The sequence below is a fragment of the Hippocampus bargibanti genome, linkage group LG20 (genome assembly GCF_051943395.1).
Source record: "Hippocampus bargibanti isolate YZ-2025 linkage group LG20, ASM5194339v1, whole genome shotgun sequence".
NCBI classification, from domain to species: Eukaryota; Metazoa; Chordata; class Actinopteri; order Syngnathiformes; family Syngnathidae; genus Hippocampus; species Hippocampus bargibanti.
The window spans coordinates 9,254,894-9,273,539 of record NC_142753.1 but is presented as its reverse complement, the minus strand read 5'-3'; the positions used below and the strand labels follow the sequence as shown (position 1 = coordinate 9,273,539).

General features: G+C 37.1%; 1 protein-coding gene and 1 long non-coding RNA gene across 2 annotated transcripts in view; both read left to right on the top strand.

The window, feature by feature from the left end:
* The window catches only part of stt3b (STT3 oligosaccharyltransferase complex catalytic subunit B), a 29,465-nt gene extending 24,193 nt beyond the window's left edge, over positions 1–5,272 (top strand). Inside the window, exons 13-16 of the mRNA XM_089023608.1 lie at positions 928–1,101; positions 2,589–2,702; positions 2,928–3,134; positions 4,235–5,272. Coding sequence (XP_088879734.1) covers positions 928–1,101; positions 2,589–2,702; positions 2,928–3,134; positions 4,235–4,309 — 570 coding nt within the window. The 3' untranslated portion in view covers positions 4,310–5,272. The remainder of the gene's footprint in view (positions 1–927; positions 1,102–2,588; positions 2,703–2,927; positions 3,135–4,234) is intronic.
* A 1,253-nt stretch (positions 5,273–6,525) lies between these two features.
* LOC148883073 (uncharacterized) overlaps positions 6,526–18,646 on the top strand; it is a 13,220-nt gene continuing 1,099 nt past the window's right edge. Inside the window, exons 1-3 of the long non-coding RNA XR_016118569.1 lie at positions 6,526–6,596; positions 6,776–6,835; positions 7,171–7,268. This is a non-coding gene — a long non-coding RNA (uncharacterized LOC148883073). The remainder of the gene's footprint in view (positions 6,597–6,775; positions 6,836–7,170; positions 7,269–18,646) is intronic.

The window sequence follows — 18,646 nt, the reverse complement described above, 5'->3', positions numbered from 1 at the left end:
AATTCCAGGACCCACAGAATATTGAGTTTTAGGACTACATTAACAAGCAATGCAGCACAAGAAACCTTAGACTCTCTTCTTTCATCAGAAAAAAAGTTATTTCATAAATTATATATTAAGTTATATGAGCTTGAAAGGAGGGTGGCTGACCCAAATACAGGGTGACCCAAAAAGATGCGTACCCATGACAATTTCAATTGCGGCTTTCATTAAAAAGGTATTTTTTTCAAATTACAACCACGCATTATTCATATTATGGAAGACCATTCACCAGAGTTGCAGTTATTTCGGTTAATTTTTAGTCAATTTATGGCTATCCCAAGATGTGTTCCAAATGTCAATAAAAAACCTGTACTCGTCTGACAAAGTCGTCAATCTCTTTTACACACTCCTGATGAAAGAAGAGTCTAGGGCACAGGTGTCAAAGTCAAGGCCCGCGGGCCAAATCCAGCCCGCCACATCATTTTTTTCGGCCCGCGAAAGCAAATCAAACTTGTTAAATTCCATGATGATTGCTAAAATCTGAGCCAAAATGTCATATTTTTGGATGTCAACCACAATAAAAGTCATTATTCTTGACTTCAGATTTGAAAACGAGTTATTCATTAATTTGCTGTGTGCTCTATATGTAATATTTGAAGGGATTTAAACATTCTAATGGGTTCCCCAAATTCATAACGGCCCTCGAGAGGAAACCATAACTACAATGTGGCCCGCGGCAAAAAATGACTGACACCCCTGGTCTTGGGTTTCTTATGCTGCATTGAATGTTTATGTAGTCCTAAAACTCTGTATTTTGTGGGCCCTGGAATTTGAGTGACAATGACAAATATCATCTGGCAGTGAATGAGTTCAAGACCATGGCATGGCTTTCACAAGGAGGTTGCATTTCCAATCGCTTAAAAGTGACTTTTTTCCGCATTTTAGGTGGGCAAGGCCATGTCTTCCAACGAAAGCGCAGCCTACAAGATCATGCGGTCGCTAGACGTGGACTACGTGCTGATTATTTTCGGCGGCGTCATCGGCTACTCGGGAGACGACATCAACAAGTTCTTGTGGATGGTGAGAATAGCGGAAGGGGAGCACCCAAAAGACATCAGGGTAAGTGGGCGGCTCGCCCGTCAACGGAATTTAGCGTCCGGCATTTACTGATGCCCGCGACGGTGAACGGAATCGGCGAGCGCGTTTCAACACGTCCAAAAATAAAATGCAGCGACTCAAACCCCCGACCACCACAAAGTAATAATCCGTTTATATGGCCATCATCTCCTTAAGTTTACACAGCAGCTACAACACCATCCAAGTGTCGACTGTTAGCTACTTAAGTTAGCTAGCGGAACACTAACGGGAACCCAATAGCCACACAGAGCCGCTAGATTGAGTATAAACGATAGAGACACTTTTTTTGAAGTGATTTAGCAACCATTTGAAATGTATTTTTATTGACAATGCAATACATATATGATTTATATAGCGTTTTAACAACAGCTGAAACCGTAACAATGCGCTTACATAGACAACTACAGACACTCCCCAACTTACAAACAAGATGCGTTCCGAATGGTCGTTCATAAGGTGAATTTGTTGGAAAGTTGCTTCAGTGCTGTATTTTGTACGGAATGTATGTTTAAGGCTTATACAGTAAAGTCTCGTTATATCGATATTCAAGGGAGTCCGAAAAAATATCGATATAACCGGGACTATCGATATATCCGACCCTGTTTGCATGTAATTTTCTCCGTGCGTGCATAGAAATAGTATCGATATAACCGGGACTATCGATATATACGATATCGATAGAACGAGACTTTACTGTATAGGTATATTTAAGATTTACATAACTATGTTTAAGGCTTGTATAAGTAATCTGTATTGCTTTGTACTGAATAATAAACATTTAATAAAATATATGCTCTATAAAGATATGTACATGTACAACTGGAGAGAATACTACATATGTTACTCCAAAAAAAGTTTTGTATGTACCCTTGTTCGTAACTTGAATGTTCGTAAGTAGGGGAACGTCTGTATCGTATACATGAAATAAAGGAGTCAGAAAGATAGTAGTAATACACAAGCTCTATGTTGTGTCCAAAATGCCTTATTTCAAAATAAAATTCAAATAACAATTGAGTTAAATGACAGAACATTTTCAAATATGGAATCTGATCAGCTTGAGCTACAGTATACATACACTTCCCTACTTACGGACATTCGAGTTATGAACGGTAGATACAAACATTTTTGTTAGTAGTATATGTAGTATTCTCTTCAGTCGTACATGTGCATATATTTTATTAAATGTTTATTTCTTTAGTACAAACGAATACAGGTTACTTATATAAGCCTTAAACATGCATTCCATACAAAATATAGCACTGAAGCAACTTATGAACAAATTCACCTTACGAATGACCATTTGGAATGTATCTTGTTTGTAAGTTGGAGAGCGTACATCGAGTATTTGTATTTATTTTTTTTTGTTAGAATATTTTGGTCCTTAGCCTCTAAAAATCCTGACCAACACACAAAATCACCCAATTTTTATGTTTTTTTTTTTTTTTTCCCTCCTTTCAAATATCTTGCAGGAGAGTGACTACTTCACCCCTCAGGGAGAATTCCGAGTGGACAAGGCCGGTTCACCCACTTTGCTCAACTGCCTCATGTACAAGATGTCCTACTATCGATTTGGCGAAATGCAAGTGAGTTAAAATTTTGCACCGCCATGACAACATAATCCACTTTTTTGTTAACTTGTGCACGGACGGACGGCCTCAATATTTCCACCTGATCCATTTCAGTGCCTCTGTTAGTTAATGAGTTGCGGTTATGTGCAACAAGAATTGGAAATTATCATCAATCTCATTATTTTTTGATGGGATGCTGTGTTTTTTTTTTTTTCTGACTACCTTTCCTCAATCTCCCAGCTGGACTTTCGAACGCCGCCGGGCTTCGACCGGACGCGCAACGCCGAGATCGGTAACAAGGATATCAAATTCAAGCACCTGGAGGAGGCCTTCACCTCCGAGCACTGGTTGGTTCGAATCTACAAGGTCAAGAACCTTGGCAACAGGGAGCCGCTCGACCGCAAGCCGCGCAGCGTCGCACCTAAACAGAAGTACACGTCCAAAAAGGTACCAAGAGATCACTTTTGAGACTTGCCATTAACTCGTTCACTGCCAGACGATGTGCAAAAATGCGTCCACTCCAGCGCCAGGGTTTTTGTTATTGTCACTCGAATTTCAGGACCCACAGAATATTGAGTTTTAGGACTTCATAAACATTCAGTACAGCGTAAGAAACATTAGACTCTCTTCTTTCATCAGAAAAAAAGAGATACAGTGATAACTTGGCTTATAAACTTAATTGGTTCCCAGACAGAGTGTGTAAGGTGAAAAGTGTGTATCACAAAAATTAATTTCCCATAGGAAACCATTAAAATGAGAATAATCCGTTCCCAGGTCCCCATAAAACATCTAATTTTCTAACATTCTAATTTTCTGAGCCTTAAAACTACACAAAATATACCTTATTTTACGTATAATAAATGTGCTATGGTATTATAATTAAAGAAATGAACCGTACTATATAATAAAGTGGTTTTATTTACCTTTGTGAATGTCGCTGATAGCTTGATGGAATGGAGTGGCCGGTTTCATCAGCATTAAGCACTTGATGAGGAACGTAGCCTTTAAGTTATATCGGTCTGTAGTTATCTGAGCTTGAAATGGGGGCAGGTGTACAAAATACAATAGAATACGTACATATTGATTTATATAGCACTTTCACAACAGCTTAAGCTCTAACAAAGTGCTAATATGGACAAAAGGCAAATGATGTCCGCGCTTGGGAGGGAAAAATATTGCCAGAGGTCTGACAAGCGCTTTAGCGGCACCCCGGCAAGCGAATGAGTTACCATATGTTCTGGATTATAAGGCGCACCTTTAAGAGTGACATTTAAAATTCTTTTCCATACATAAGGAGCATCTTCAATGAATGACATTTTAAAACATATTACATACATAAAGTGCACCGGATTATGAGGCGCATGGCCAGCTTTAAAAAAAAATTAGGTGCGCCTTACAGTGCAGAAAATACGGTAATTTAACTACTTTACCAAATTGTTTCCGTTTCAGTCAAGTTGAGGTATGCACTATTGATGTTTATTGATGGGTTGAGGGAGGTTCCATTGGATTAATCAATGAATGTGCTGCGTTGTATTTGCTCATTTCAGACGGCCAAGAGGAAGCGAGGCTTTGTGAAGAACAAGCTGATCCTGAAAAAAGGCAAAAAAGTCCAAAAAAAGTAACCCCGATGAACTCTCCTTTGGGGAGAAAAAAAAAATAGAATGCAAAGAAACCCCTGACAAACAATGAAGAGCACCCCAGGTGTGGATTTATGTGGGCTCTTGCGGTTTTTTTTTTCTCATTAAGAGCACCCCCGTGTGGCGAGGAAGGCGAAGTGTCAAATTCTGATTCCGGAGAACTGTTATCCATTATCTTTGAGAGGGGTGGACATTTTGTCTTTCTTCTTTTCTCCCAATTTTTTTTTGTTTTTTTTTTACTTTGTACTTGAATGTGCGATGAGACGTTGGGCTGCTCTGTTGGTTTGTGTCCATTAAAACATTTTTGTGGTACACGAACGATGTGATCTTCAGTGCGCATGATGGGGTGGAGAAGAGAAGTAGGTTTAGAAAGGGCGGGGGGGCGTTGATTGATGTGATTTTTCCTCCTTGGCGAACGTGAAGCGAGGAACGTTCTGGCCTTGTTCTTGCCCACGTGTACACACGAACGTACACGGTATGGAGGAACGTCACCCACTCTTTTGAATTCCCTTTCTTGATCGTCGTCGCTTCCTTTTTTTTCGAATCATTTTCAAACCAATTGGCCGAATGTGTAACTGTTGTGTAAAGATAATGTCAAATGTGTATAATATATTGTCGTGATTTTTTTAATATACAGAATCAAAATTTCTTTATGTAATGGATGTGTTTTTTTTTTTTTTATTTCTATAAAAGCAACTAGATCAGTGACTGCAATAATTCTTGTATGGAGGGCTTTGAGATTTTGTGATGGATGGAATGAATGTGACTTTTTACAATCCTTACCATACCCCACCCCACCTCATCCCGCCCTGCCTTCATAAAATATCTTAATTGTACATTTTTTTTTGCTGCTCCGCCTTCAAAGCGGCAAAGCAACACAATGTAAAGAAGTCGGGGCGTTATTAAATTTAGCCTCCCCTCCTGCAGGGGGCGCTCAAGTTGAGCGAGTGAGCTCGCATGCCTTTCATTGACTCATATTTTGCTGTCTTCTGTCATTAGCTTGTCGTCTTGCGAACTGCATAGGGTGGGGTTGGAGGCGGGGGATAACTAGACATTGAAAGTGGGGTGGGGTAGGTCAGAGTTCCGTTTTTGTCTTTTTCTCTCCCCAGTTCATCAGGAGAAACACAATCACATTTGTTTTCTGGTCAATCGATGCTGTTTCGGTATCACACAAGGAGCAAAGTCCCAACAATATGGCAGAATACAAATGGGACGAGTCCAAATTTGACGGTTGTAACCAAAAAAATGGAGATCAGAACTCCATATTTAGAAATTTGCTTTTACGCTAATGCTTTTATTATATTTTGTTTTGACATGGCGTTTTTCCTGATGGGTGTAAAAAATGGGGCTTTCCCTTGACATTATTCTCAAATAGTCACGTTTGTGGCTATTTCATTTGCATACTTTTTGTCTTTTTAAATGTAATTTCTCACCGAATAAGATGACATTCTGTGTTGAGTACATTTTGTTTCGATGCCTTGCAAATCAACAACCTTGTGTTTGTCCAAAAGCTTTTGGCACCAGAACGACCCTTTTTCAGTCGGCGTAATGTTGAAAAGATCCAATAGGTGGCACTGTTTTACTCTCATTCCTTCCGCGCTTCAGAGAGGTAAGCGTGAGCACAAATTTGTCCACAATAGGTTACTTGTAAACTGACGGCAAGTATAAGGTGAATTCAAGCAACATTTTCTCGTCATTCAAAGATATTTAGAGGATGCTTATTAAAAAAAAACGCCAACGCTGAGTAGTCTGATATGCGTTCAGTCATTCGCATGTGAACACTGCCACCTAGTGGACAACTCAAACCACTAAATGCAGTCCTGTCAAGACTTCGGAGAGTCCCGTTCGAGGGAAGATTTAATTAAAGAGTAGTATATTCAAGATGACCGAATAAACAGTAACGGTTGATATTCCACGGCAGAAGAATTGGATTGCGGCACACCAACAAACCGAAATAAAATAAATTTAGGGGAACGAGGAGGACTGAAAAGAGTGAGGGAAGCTGGAGATGGAAAAATTTATTTTGCATTCGGTGAGGTTTTTCCTGTTCAGGGGTCGGGATCATTTTTGACTAAGCCGTAAAAGCAAACTATTTAGAAATGGGTTTTTTTGTCTGTGAGTGGAACATGCACACGAACATATATGTACTGTATGTGTAACGGAGTCATGGTTTAAGATTATTACATTATGCCGGAAGTGACGCAACGCCATAGAGTACGACACCAACGTTTCCCCCGTCGCTCACACAGACAGCTACCTGGGAAGTCGCATGGTGAGTACAACGTCTCAGGTGGGCTAGATTCACTTGTAAATTCCCCTTTTCTACTATGTGGTGTATCTAGTTAGTCTCACGATTCCTTCCGAGTCCACATTACTTTTTGTACCGGTGTTTAAGTTTTGTCGAGTGGAACTCACTCGCAGTTGAGCTTATAGTGCTTTTCTGTTGCGCAGTCATTTCCAGGATGAAACCCTTGCGACTTCACCTATCCTTTCTGCCAAACTGTGTTGCAGGTAATTATTGTTTCATTTCGGTTTTACTGTATATCGTTGCTTGTGTCGTTTTTCATTTGGCTGTGTGTCAATGGCGTGTCGGCAGTTTGCTGCTGCCCCCATCATCGCACCCGTTACACCTGCGCATGTGATGCGTTCAGTGACATCATGTAAATAACTGAACTTGTATTGCATTTCCGTTTTTTGTAAATAACCAAAATACGATCACGCGTTGTTCATTCTGTTTTGTTATGTGCAATGATTTGCAACTGCAGAGCTACCTGGGAAGTCACTTGTCATTTTTGAGACGTAATTCGTGCGACTTCATCTATCCATTCTGCCATACTGTTTTGCAGCAATCAAAGAAAGAAAAAGACACATCCACGCATCTGCTATTATTAAGAAGGCGGCAACGTGGAGCTCAAGACGGTCACCGTTGTCACCCGTCACATATGTATGTAAATGAGTATGTGTGTGTGTGTGTGTGTGTATATATAAATTACCCGAAAAAAAGATCATGTATAGTAAGGCGTTTGTACCCCCCAAAAGAACGACCATGTACAGTAAGCTATTTTTACCCCCAAACAAACTACCATGTATAGTAAGGCGTCTTTGGCCCGGAAAAAACTTCAACGTGTATAGTAAGGTGTTTTTACCCCCCAAAAAATGACCACGTAAAGTATAGTATATATAAGTATATAGTAAGGCATATTTAGTTGGAAAAAAAGACCCTGTATACTAATGTATTGTAGGCTAAAAAAAGACCATGTATAATAAGGCATTTTAGCCCAAAAAAACACCATGTTTTTGAAGGCATTTTTAGCCGAAAATAAAGCCCATGTATAGTAAGGCTTTTTAGCAAAAAAAAAAAAAAGACCATCTATAGTAAGGCGTTTTTAGCCCAAAAAACGACCATGTAAGTTTAGTAAGGCATTTTTAGGTGAAAGAAACGACCATGTATAGTTAGGCATTTTTAGCCCAAAAAAAGACCATGTATAGTAAGGCATTTTTAGCCCAAAAAAGACCATGTATAGTAAGGTGTTTTTAACCCAAAAAAAGATCATGTATGGTAAGGTGTTTTTACCCCAAAAAAGACCATGTATAATAAGGCGTTTTTAACCCAAAAAAGACCATGTATAATAAGGCATTTTAACCCAAAAAAAGGACCATGTATAGTAAGGCGTTTTTAGCCGAAATAAAACGAACATGTTTAGTAAGGCATTTTTAGCCCAAAAAACGACCATGTTTAGTCAGGCGTTTTTAGGCGGAAAAAACAACCATGTATAGTAAGGCATTTTTAGCGGTAAAAACGACCATGTATAGTAAGGCGTTTTTAGCCCAAAAAAACGACCATGTATAGTAAGGCGTTTTTAGCCGAAAAAAACAACCATGTATAGTAAGGCGTTTTTAGCCGGAAAAAACGACCATGTATAGTAAGGCATTTTTAGCCCAAAAAAACGACCATGTATAGTAAGGCGTTTTTAGCCAAAAAAAACAACCATGGATAGTAAGGCATTTTTAGTGGAAAAAACGACCATGTATAGTAAGGCGTTTTTAGCTGAAAAAACGACCATGTCTAGTAAGGCGTTTTTAGATGAAAAAACGACCATGTATAGTAAGGCGTTTTTAGCCCAAAAAAACGACCATGTATAGTAAGGCGTTTTTAGCCGAAAAAACAACCATGTATAGTAAGGCGTTTTCAGCCCAAAAAAACGACCATGTTTAGTAAGGCGTTTTTAGCCGGAAAAAACAACCATGTATAGTAAGGCATTTTTAGCGGTAAAAACGACCATGTATAGTAAGGCGTTTTTAGCCCAAAAAAACGACCATGTATAGTAAGGCGTTTTTAGCCGAAAAAAACAACCATGTATAGTAAGGCGTTTTTAGCCGAAAAAAACAACCATGTATAGTAAGGCGTTTTTAGCCGAAAAAACGACCATGTATAGTAAGGCGTTTTTAGCGGGAAAAAACGACCATGTATAGTAAGGCATTTTTAGCCCAAAAAAACGACCATGTATAGTAAGGCGTTTTTAGCTGAAAAAAACAACCATGTATAGTAAGGCGTTTTTAGCCGAAAAAAACGACCATGTATAGTAAGGCGTTTTTAGCCGAAAAAAACGACCATGTATAGTAAGGCGTTTTTAGCCGAAAAAAACAACCATGTATAGTAAGGCGTTTTTAGCCCAAAAAAACGACCATGTTTAGTAAGACGTTTTTAGCCCAAAAAACGACCATGTTTAGTAAGGCGTTTTTAGGCGGAAAAAACAACCATGTATAGTAAGGCGTTTTTAGCCGGGAAAAAACGACCATGTATAGTAAGGCGTTTTTAGCCAAAAAAACGACCATGTTTAGTAAGGCGTTTTTAGCCAAAAAAAAACAACCATGTATAGTAAGGCGTTTTTAGCCGAAAAAAACGACCATGTTTAAGTTTTTAGCCGAAAAAAACGACCATGTATAGTAAGGCGTTTTTAGCCGAAAAAAACGACCATGTATAGTAAGGCATTTTTAGCCCAAAAAAACGACCATGTATAGTAAGGCGTTTTTAGCCCAAAAAAACAACCATGTATAGTAAGGCGTTTTTAGCCCAAAAAAACAACCATGTATAGTAAGGCGTTTTTAGCCGAAAAAAACGACCATGTATAGTAAGGCGTTTTTAGCCGGAAAAAACGACCATGTATAGTAAGGCGTTTTTAGCCCAAAAAAACGACCATGTATAGTAAGGCGTTTTTAGCCCAAAAAAACAACCATGTATAGTAAGGCGTTTTTAGCCCAAAAAAACAACCATGTATAGTAAGGCGTTTTTAGCCGAAAAAAACGACCATGTATAGTAAGGCGTTTTTAGCCGAAAAAAACGACCATGTATAGTAAGGCGTTTTTAGCCGAAAAAAACAACCATGTATAGTAAGGCATTTTTAGCCCAAAAAAACGACCATGTATAGTAAGGCGTTTTTAGCCCAAAAAAACGACCATGTATAGTAAGGCGTTTTTAGCCGAAAAAAACAACCATGTATAGTAAGGCGTTTTTAGCCGAAAAAAACGACCATGTATAGTAAGGCGTTTTTAGCCGAAAAAAACAACCATGTATAGTAAGGCGTTTTTAGCCGAAAAAAACGACCATGTATAGTAAGGCGTTTTTAGCCGAAAAAAACGACCATGTATAGTAAGGCGTTTTTAGCCCAAAAAAAACAACCATGTATAGTAAGGCGTTTTTAGCCGAAAAAAACGACCATGTATAGTAAGGCGTTTTTAGCCGAAAAAAAACGACCATGTATAGTAAGGCGTTTTTAGCCGAAAAAAACGACCATGTATAGTAAGGCGTTTTTAGCCGAAAAAAACGACCATGTATAGTAAGGCGTTTTTAGCCAAAAAAAACAACCATGTATAGTAAGGCATGTTTAGTGGAAAAAACGACCATGTATAGTAAGGCGTTTTTAGCCGGAAAAAACGACCATGTATAGTAAGGCATTTTTAGCCCAAAAAAAGACCATGTATAGTAAGGCGTTTTTAGCCCAAAAAAACGACCATGTATAGTAAGGCGTTTTTAGCCGAAAAAACGACCATGTATAGTAAGGCGTTTTTAGCCGAAAAAAACGACCATGTATAGTAAGGCGTTTTTAGCCGAAAAAACGACCATGTATAGTAAGGCGTTTTTAGCCAAAAAAAAACAACCATGTATAGTAAGGCATTTTTAGTGGAAAAAACGACCATGTATAGTAAGGCATTTTTAGCTCAAAAAAACGACCATGTATAGTAAGGCGTTTTTAGCCGGGAAAAAACGACCATGTATAGTAAGGCGTTTTTAGCCGAAAAAACGACCATGTATAGTAAGGCATTTTTAGCCCAAGAAACAACCATGTATAGTAAGGCATTTTTAGCCCAAAAAAAACAACCATGTATAGTAAGGCGTTTTTAGCCGAAAAAACGACCATGTATAGTAAGGCGTTTTTAGCCCAAGAAACAACCATGTATAGTAAGGCATTTTTAGCCCAAAAAAACGACCATGTATAGTAAGGCATTTTTAGCTGGTAAAAACAACCATGTATAGTAAGGCATTTTTAGCCCAAAAAACGACCATGTTTAGTAAGGTGTTTTTGATGCGGAAAAAACAACCATGTATAGTAAGGCATTTTTAGCCCAAAAAACGACCATGTATAGTAAGGCGTTTTTAGCGGAACAAACAACCATGTATAGTAAGGCGTTTTTAGCCCAAAAAAACGACCATGTATAGGAAGGCATTTTTAGCCCCCCCAAAAAAAACGCCGATTTATAGTATGGCGTTTTTAGCCGGAAAAAACGACCATGTATAGTAAGGCATTTTTAGCCCAAAAAACAACCATGTATAGTAAGGCATTTTTTTGCCCCAAAAAAAGGACCATGTATAGTAAGGCGTTTTTAGCCCAAAAAAACGACCATGTATAGTAAGGCATTTTTAGTGGAAAAAACGACCATGTATAGTAAGGCGTTTTTAGCGTAAGAAATGACCATGTATAGTATGGCGTTTTTAGGCCAAAAAAAAACGACCATGTATAGTAAGGCGTTTTTAATCTGTTAAAATGGTCATGTAGCTCAGTGGTAGAGCGAATGCTTTTCATCTCAAAGGTCCCTGGTTCAATACCAGGCATTTTTGCACATTTCCCCATTATGTGACTATTAAAGGCTTTCTTAGAGTTATTAAAAAACGACCATGTATCATAAGGCGTTTTTAGCATTAAAAAAACGACCATGTATAGTAAGGCGTTTTTAGCCGAAAAAAACAACCATGTATAATAAGGCGTTTTTAGCCCCAAAAAAGGACCATGTATAGTAAGGCGTTTTTAGCCCAAAAAAACGACCATGTATAGTATGGCGTTTTAGCCGAAAAAAACAACCATGTATAGTAAGACATTTTTAGCCCAAAAAACGACCATGTATACTAAGGCGTTTTTAGCCGAAAAAAACAACCATGTATAGTAAGGCGTTTTTAGCCCAAAAAAACGACCATGTATAGTAAGGCGTTTTTAGCCCAAAAAAACGACCATGTATAGTAAGGCGTTTTTTTGCCCAAAAAACGACCATGTATACTAAGGCGTTTTTAGCTGAAAAAAACAACCATGTATAGTAAGGCGTTTTTAGCCCAAAAAAACGACCATGTATAGTAAGGCGTTTTTAGCTGAAAAAAACAACCATGTATAGTAAGGCGTTTTTAGCCCAAAAAAACGACCATGTATAGTAAGGCGTTTTTTTGCCCCAAAAAAAGGACCATGTATAGTAAGGCGTTTTTAGCCCAAAAAAACAACCATGTATAGTAAGGCGTTTTTAGCCCAAAAAACGACCATGTATAGTAAGGCATTTTTAGCTCAAAAAAAAGACCATGTATAGTATGGCGTTTTTAGCCGAAAAAAACAACCATGTATAGTAAGGCGTTTTTAGTGGAAAAAAACGACCATGTATAGTAAGGCGTTTTTTTGCCCCAAAAAAAGGACCATGTATAGTAAGGCATTTTTAGCTGAAAAAAACAACCATGTATAGTAAGGCGTTTTTAGCCCAAAAAAACAACCATGTATAGTAAGGCGTTTTTAGTGGAAAAAACGACCATGTATAGTAAGGCGTTTTTAGTGGAAAAAACGACCATGTATAGTAAGGCGTTTTTAGCCGGAAAAAACGACCATGTATAGTAAGGCGTTTTTAGCCCAAAAAAACGACCATGTATAGTAAGGCGTTTTTAGCCGAAAAAAACGACCATGTATAGTAAGGCGTTTTTAGCCGAAAAAAACCACCATGTATAGTAAGGCGTTTTTAGCCGAAAAAAACAACCATGTGTAGTAAGGCGTTTTTAGTGGAAAAAACGACCATGTATAGTAAGGCGTTTTTAGCTGAAAAAAAAAAACAACCATGTATAGTAAGGCATTTTTAGCCCAAAAAACGACCATGTATAGTAAGGCGTTTTTAGACGATAAAAACGACCATGTATAGTAAGGCGTTTTTAGCGGGAAAAACGACCATGTATAGTAAGGCGTTTTTAGACGATAAAAACGACCATGTATAGTAAGGCGTTTTTAGCGGGAAAAACGACCATGTATAGTAAGGCGTTTTTAGCCCAAAAAAATGACCATGTATAGTAAGGCGTTTTTAGCCGAAAAAAACAACCATGTATAGTATGGCATTTTTAGCCCAAAAAACGACCATGTATAGTAAGGCGTTTTTAGACGATAAAAACGACCATGTATAGTAAGGCGTTTTTAGACGATAAAAACGACCATGTATAGTAAGGCGTTTTTAGCCGAAAAAAACAACCATGTATAGTAAGGCATTTTTAGCCCAAAAAAACAAAAAAACGACCATGTATAGTAAGGCGTTTTTAGCCGAAAAAAACGACCATGTATAGTAAGGCGTTTTTAGCCGAAAAAAACAACCATGTATAGTAAGGCGTTTTTAGCCGAAAAAAACGACCATGTATAGTAAGGCGTTTTTAGCCGAAAAAAAAAACAACCATGTATAGTAAGGCGTTTTTAGCCCAAAAAAACAACCATGTATAGTATGGTGTTTTTAGCCGAAAAAAACGACCATGGATAGTAAGGCGTTTTTAGCCGAAAAAAACGACCATGTATAGTAAGGCGTTTTTAGCCAAAAAAAACAACCATGTATAGTAAGGCGTTTTTAGCCCAAAAAAATGACCATGTATAGTAAGGCGTTTTTAGCCGAAAAAAACGACCATGGATAGTAAGGCGTTTTTAGCCGAAAAAAACCACCATGTATAGTAAGGCGTTTTTAGCCGAAAAAAACGACCATGGATAGTAAGGCGTTTTTAGCCGAAAAAAACCACCATGTATAGTAGCGTTTTTAGTGGAAAAAACGACCATGTATATAGTAAGGCATTTTTAGCCCAAAAAACCACCATGTATAGTAAGGCGTTTTTAGACGATAAAAACGACCATGTATAGTAAGGCGTTTTTAGCCGAAAAAAACAACCATGTATAGTAAGACATTTTTAGCCCAAAAAACGACCATGTATACTAAGGCGTTTTTAGCCGAAAAAAACAACCATGTATAGTAAGGCGTTTTTAGCCCAAAAAAACGACCATGTATAGTAAGGCGTTTTTAGCCCAAAAAAACGACCATGTATAGTAAGGCGTTTTTAGCCCAAAAAAACGACCATGTATAGTAAGGCGTTTTTAGCCGAAAAAAACCACCATGTATAGTAAGGCGTTTTTAGCCGAAAAACCCAAAAAACGACCATGTATACTAAGGCGTTTTTAGCTGAAAAAAACAACCATGTATAGTAAGGCGTTTTTAGCCCAAAAAAACGACCATGTATAGTAAGGCGTTTTTAGCTGAAAAAAACAACCATGTATAGTAAGGCGTTTTTAGCCCAAAAAAACGACCATGTATAGTAAGGCGTTTTTTTGCCCCAAAAAAAGGACCATGTATAGTAAGGCGTTTTTAGCCCAAAAAAACAACCATGTATAGTAAGGCGTTTTTAGCCCAAAAAACGACCATGTATAGTAAGGCATTTTTAGCTCAAAAAAAAGACCATGTATAGTAAGGCGTTTTTAGCCGAAAAAAACAACCATGTATAGTAAGGCGTTTTTAGCGGGAAAAACGACCATGTATAATAAGGCGTTTTTAGACGATAAAAACGACCATGTATAGTAAGGCGTTTTTAGACGATAAAAACGACCATGTATAGTAAGGCGTTTTTAGCCCCAAAAAAAGGACCATGTATAGTAAGGCGTTTTTAGTGAAAAAAACCACCATGTATAGTAAGGCGTTTTTAGCCGAAAAAAACAACCATGTATAGTAAGGCGTTTTTAGTGGAAAAAACGACCATGTATAGTAAGGCGTTTTTAGCTGAAAAAACGACCATGTATAGTAAGGCGTTTTTAGCCGGAAAAAACGACCATGTATAGTAAGGCATTTTTAGCCCAAAAAACAACCATGTATAGTAAGGCATTTTTAGCCCAAAAAAACGACCATGTATAGTAAGGCGTTTTTAGCCGAAAAAAACGACCATGTATAGTAAGGCGTTTTTAGCCGAAAAAAACGACCATGTATAGTAAGGCGTTTTTAGCCGAAAAAAACCACCATGTATAGTAAGGCGTTTTTAGCCGAAAAAAACAACCATGTATAGTAAGGCGTTTTTAGTGGAAAAAACGACCATGTATAGTAAGGCGTTTTTAGCTGAAAAAACCACCATGTATAGTAAGGCGTTTTTAGCCGAAAAAAACAACCATGTATAGTAAGGCGTTTTTAGTGGAAAAAACGACCATGTATAGTAAGGCATTTTTAGCCCAAAAAACCACCATGTATAGTAAGGCGTTTTTAGCCGAAAAAAACAACCATGTATAGTAAGGCGTTTTTAGCGGGAAAAACGACCATGTATAGTAAGGCGTTTTTAGTGGAAAAAACAACCATGTATAGTAAGGCGTTTTTAGCCGAAAAAAACAACCATGTATAGTATGGCATTTTTAGCCCAAAAAACGACCATGTATAGTAAGGCGTTTTTAGACGATAAAAACGACCATGTATAGTAAGGCGTTTTTAGACGATAAAAACGACCATGTATAGTAAGGCGTTTTTAGCCGAAAAAAACAACCATGTATAGTAAGGCATTTTTAGCCCAAAAAAACAACCATGTATAGTATGGTGTTTTTAGCCGAAAAAAACGACCATGGATAGTAAGGCGTTTTTAGCCGAAAAAAACGACCATGTATAGTAAGGCGTTTTTAGCCAAAAAAAAACAACCATGTATAGTAAGGCGTTTTTAGCCCAAAAAAATGACCATGTATAGTAAGGCGTTTTTAGCCGAAAAAAACGACCATGGATAGTAAGGCGTTTTTAGCCGAAAAAAACCACCATGTATAGTAAGGCGTTTTTAGCCGAAAAAAACGACCATGGATAGTAAGGCGTTTTTAGCCGAAAAAAACCACCATGTATAGTAGCGTTTTTAGTGGAAAAAACGACCATGTATATAGTAAGGCATTTTTAGCCCAAAAAACCACCATGTATAGTAAGGCGTTTTTAGACGATAAAAACGACCATGTATAGTAAGGCGTTTTTAGCCGAAAAAAACAACCATGTATAGTAAGGCATTTTTAGCTGAAAAAAACAACCATGTATAGTAAGGCATTTTTAGCCCAAAAAACGACCATGTATAGTAAGGCGTTTTTAGACGATAAAAACGACCATGTATAGTAAGGCGTTTTTAGCCGAAAAAAACAACCATGTATAGTAAGGCGTTTTTAGTGGAAAAAACGACCATGTATAGTAAGGCATTTTTAGCCCAAAAAACCACCATGTATAGTAAGGCGTTTTTAGCCGAAAAAAACAACCATGTATAGTAAGGCGTTTTTAGCGGGAAAAACGACCATGTATAGTAAGGCGTTTTTAGACGATAAAAACGACCATGTATAGTAAGGCGTTTTTAGCGGAAAAAACGACCATGTATAGTAAGGCGTTTTTAGCTGAAAAAAAAACCAACCATGTATAGTAAGGCATTTTTAGCCCAAAAAAACGACCATGTATAGTAAGGCGTTTTTAGACGATAAAAACGACCATGTATAGTAAGGCGTTTTTAGCGGGAAAAACGACCATGTATAGTAAGGCGTTTTTAGCGGGAAAAACGACCATGTATAGTAAGGCGTTTTTAGCTGGAAAAAAAAAACAACCATGTATAGTAAGGCATTTTTAGCCCAAAAAACGACCATGTATAGTAAGGCGTTTTTAGACGATAAAAACGACCATGTATAGTAAGGCGTTTTTAGCCGAAAAAAACAACCATCAGAATCAGAATCAGAATCATCTTTATTGCCAAGTATGTAGGACACACAAGGAATTTGTTTTCGGTAGAACACGCTGCACTAGTATCGTTGTCAAAAAAACTGCTAAGTGGCACTATACATGTATAGTAAGGCGTTTTTAGTGGAAAAAACGACCATGTATAGTAAGGCGTTTTTAGCTGAAAAAAAAAACAACCATGTATAGTAAGGCATTTTTAGCCCAAAAAACCACCATGTATAGTAAGGCGTTTTTAGCCGAAAAAAACAACCATGTATAGTAAGGCGTTTTTAGCGGGAAAAACGACCATGTTTAGTAAGGCGTTTTTAGCATTAAAAAATGACCATGTATAGTAAGGCATTTTTAGCATAAAAAAACCACCATGTATAGTAAGCCGTTTTTTTGCCCCAAAAAAACGACCATGTATAGTAAGGCGTTTTTAGCCCAAAAAAACGACCATGTATAGTAAGGCGTTTTTAGACGAAAAAAACGACCATGTATAGTAAGGCATTTTTAGCGGTAAAAACGACCATGTTTAGTAAGGCGTTTTTAGCATAAAAAAAACGACCATGTTTAGTAAGCCGTTTTTTTGCCCCAAAAAAAACGACCATGTATAGTAAGGCGTTTTTAGCCCAAAAAACGACCATGTATAGTAAGGCGTTTTTAGACGAAAAAAACGACCATGTATAGTAAGGCATTTTTAGCGGTAAAAACGACCATGTTTAGTAAGGCGTTTTTAGCATAAAAAAAACGACCATGTTTAGTAAGCCGTTTTTTTGCCCCAAAAAAACGACCATGTATAGTAAGGCGTTTTTAGCGTAAAAAATGACCATGTATAGTAAGGCATTTTTAGCCCAAAAAACGACCATGTATAGTAAGGCGTTTTTTTTGCCCCAAAAAAACGACCATGTATAGTAAGGCGTTTTTAGACGAAAAAAACGACCATGTATAGTAAGGCATTTTTAGCGGTAAAAACGACCATGTTTAGTAAGGCGTTTTTAGCATAAAAAAAACGACCATGTTTAGTAAGCCGTTTTTTTGCCCCCAAAAAAACGACCATGGATAGTAAGGCGTTTTTAGCATTAAAAAAACCACCATCTATAGTAAGACGGAAGACATATACACATATACGTATGTATAAATATATACGTATATATACATACACACATATATACATACACATATACATAAATACATATACGTATATATACATACATAAACACATACATACATACATACACACATACATATATACATACACATACATACATATACACATACATACATACATATACATACATACATATACACATATACATATATACATACATATAAATACACATATACGTATATATACATACATACATAAACACATACATACATATATATATACATACATATATATATACATACACATACATACACACATACATACATATACATACATACATACATACACATATATACATACATACACATATATACATACATACACATATATACATACTCACATATATATATACACACACACATATATATATATATATATATATATATATATATATATATATATATATATATATACATACACAAACATTCACATATACATACATATATACACACCATATATATACATATATACACACCATATATACATACATATACATCATATATATACACACACACATACACATGTACATATAAACACACATACACACATATATATATATATATTATTACACCGACTTAAATAAGGTCGCGGGACCAATCGTTCTGGTGTCGAAAACAACCATTTACTCAACCCAGAATTTCATCTTCTTCAGTAAGAAATTACATTTAATAAGACAAAAAGTAAGCAAATGCAGTAATGTTGATGTCAACCCTGCCACAAACGTGACTATTTGAGGATTTGGGAAGACTTGACAACATGTCAGGAAAAAGTCCCCACCCAGCTACCCCTAATCAGGATAAATGTCATATTTTTAAGTATCAACTATGCGATGTAACTTGCAATTCATGTACTTAGTTTGACAGACTCAGGCCTTGATGGAAACTAAACTCTAAATAATATAACACACA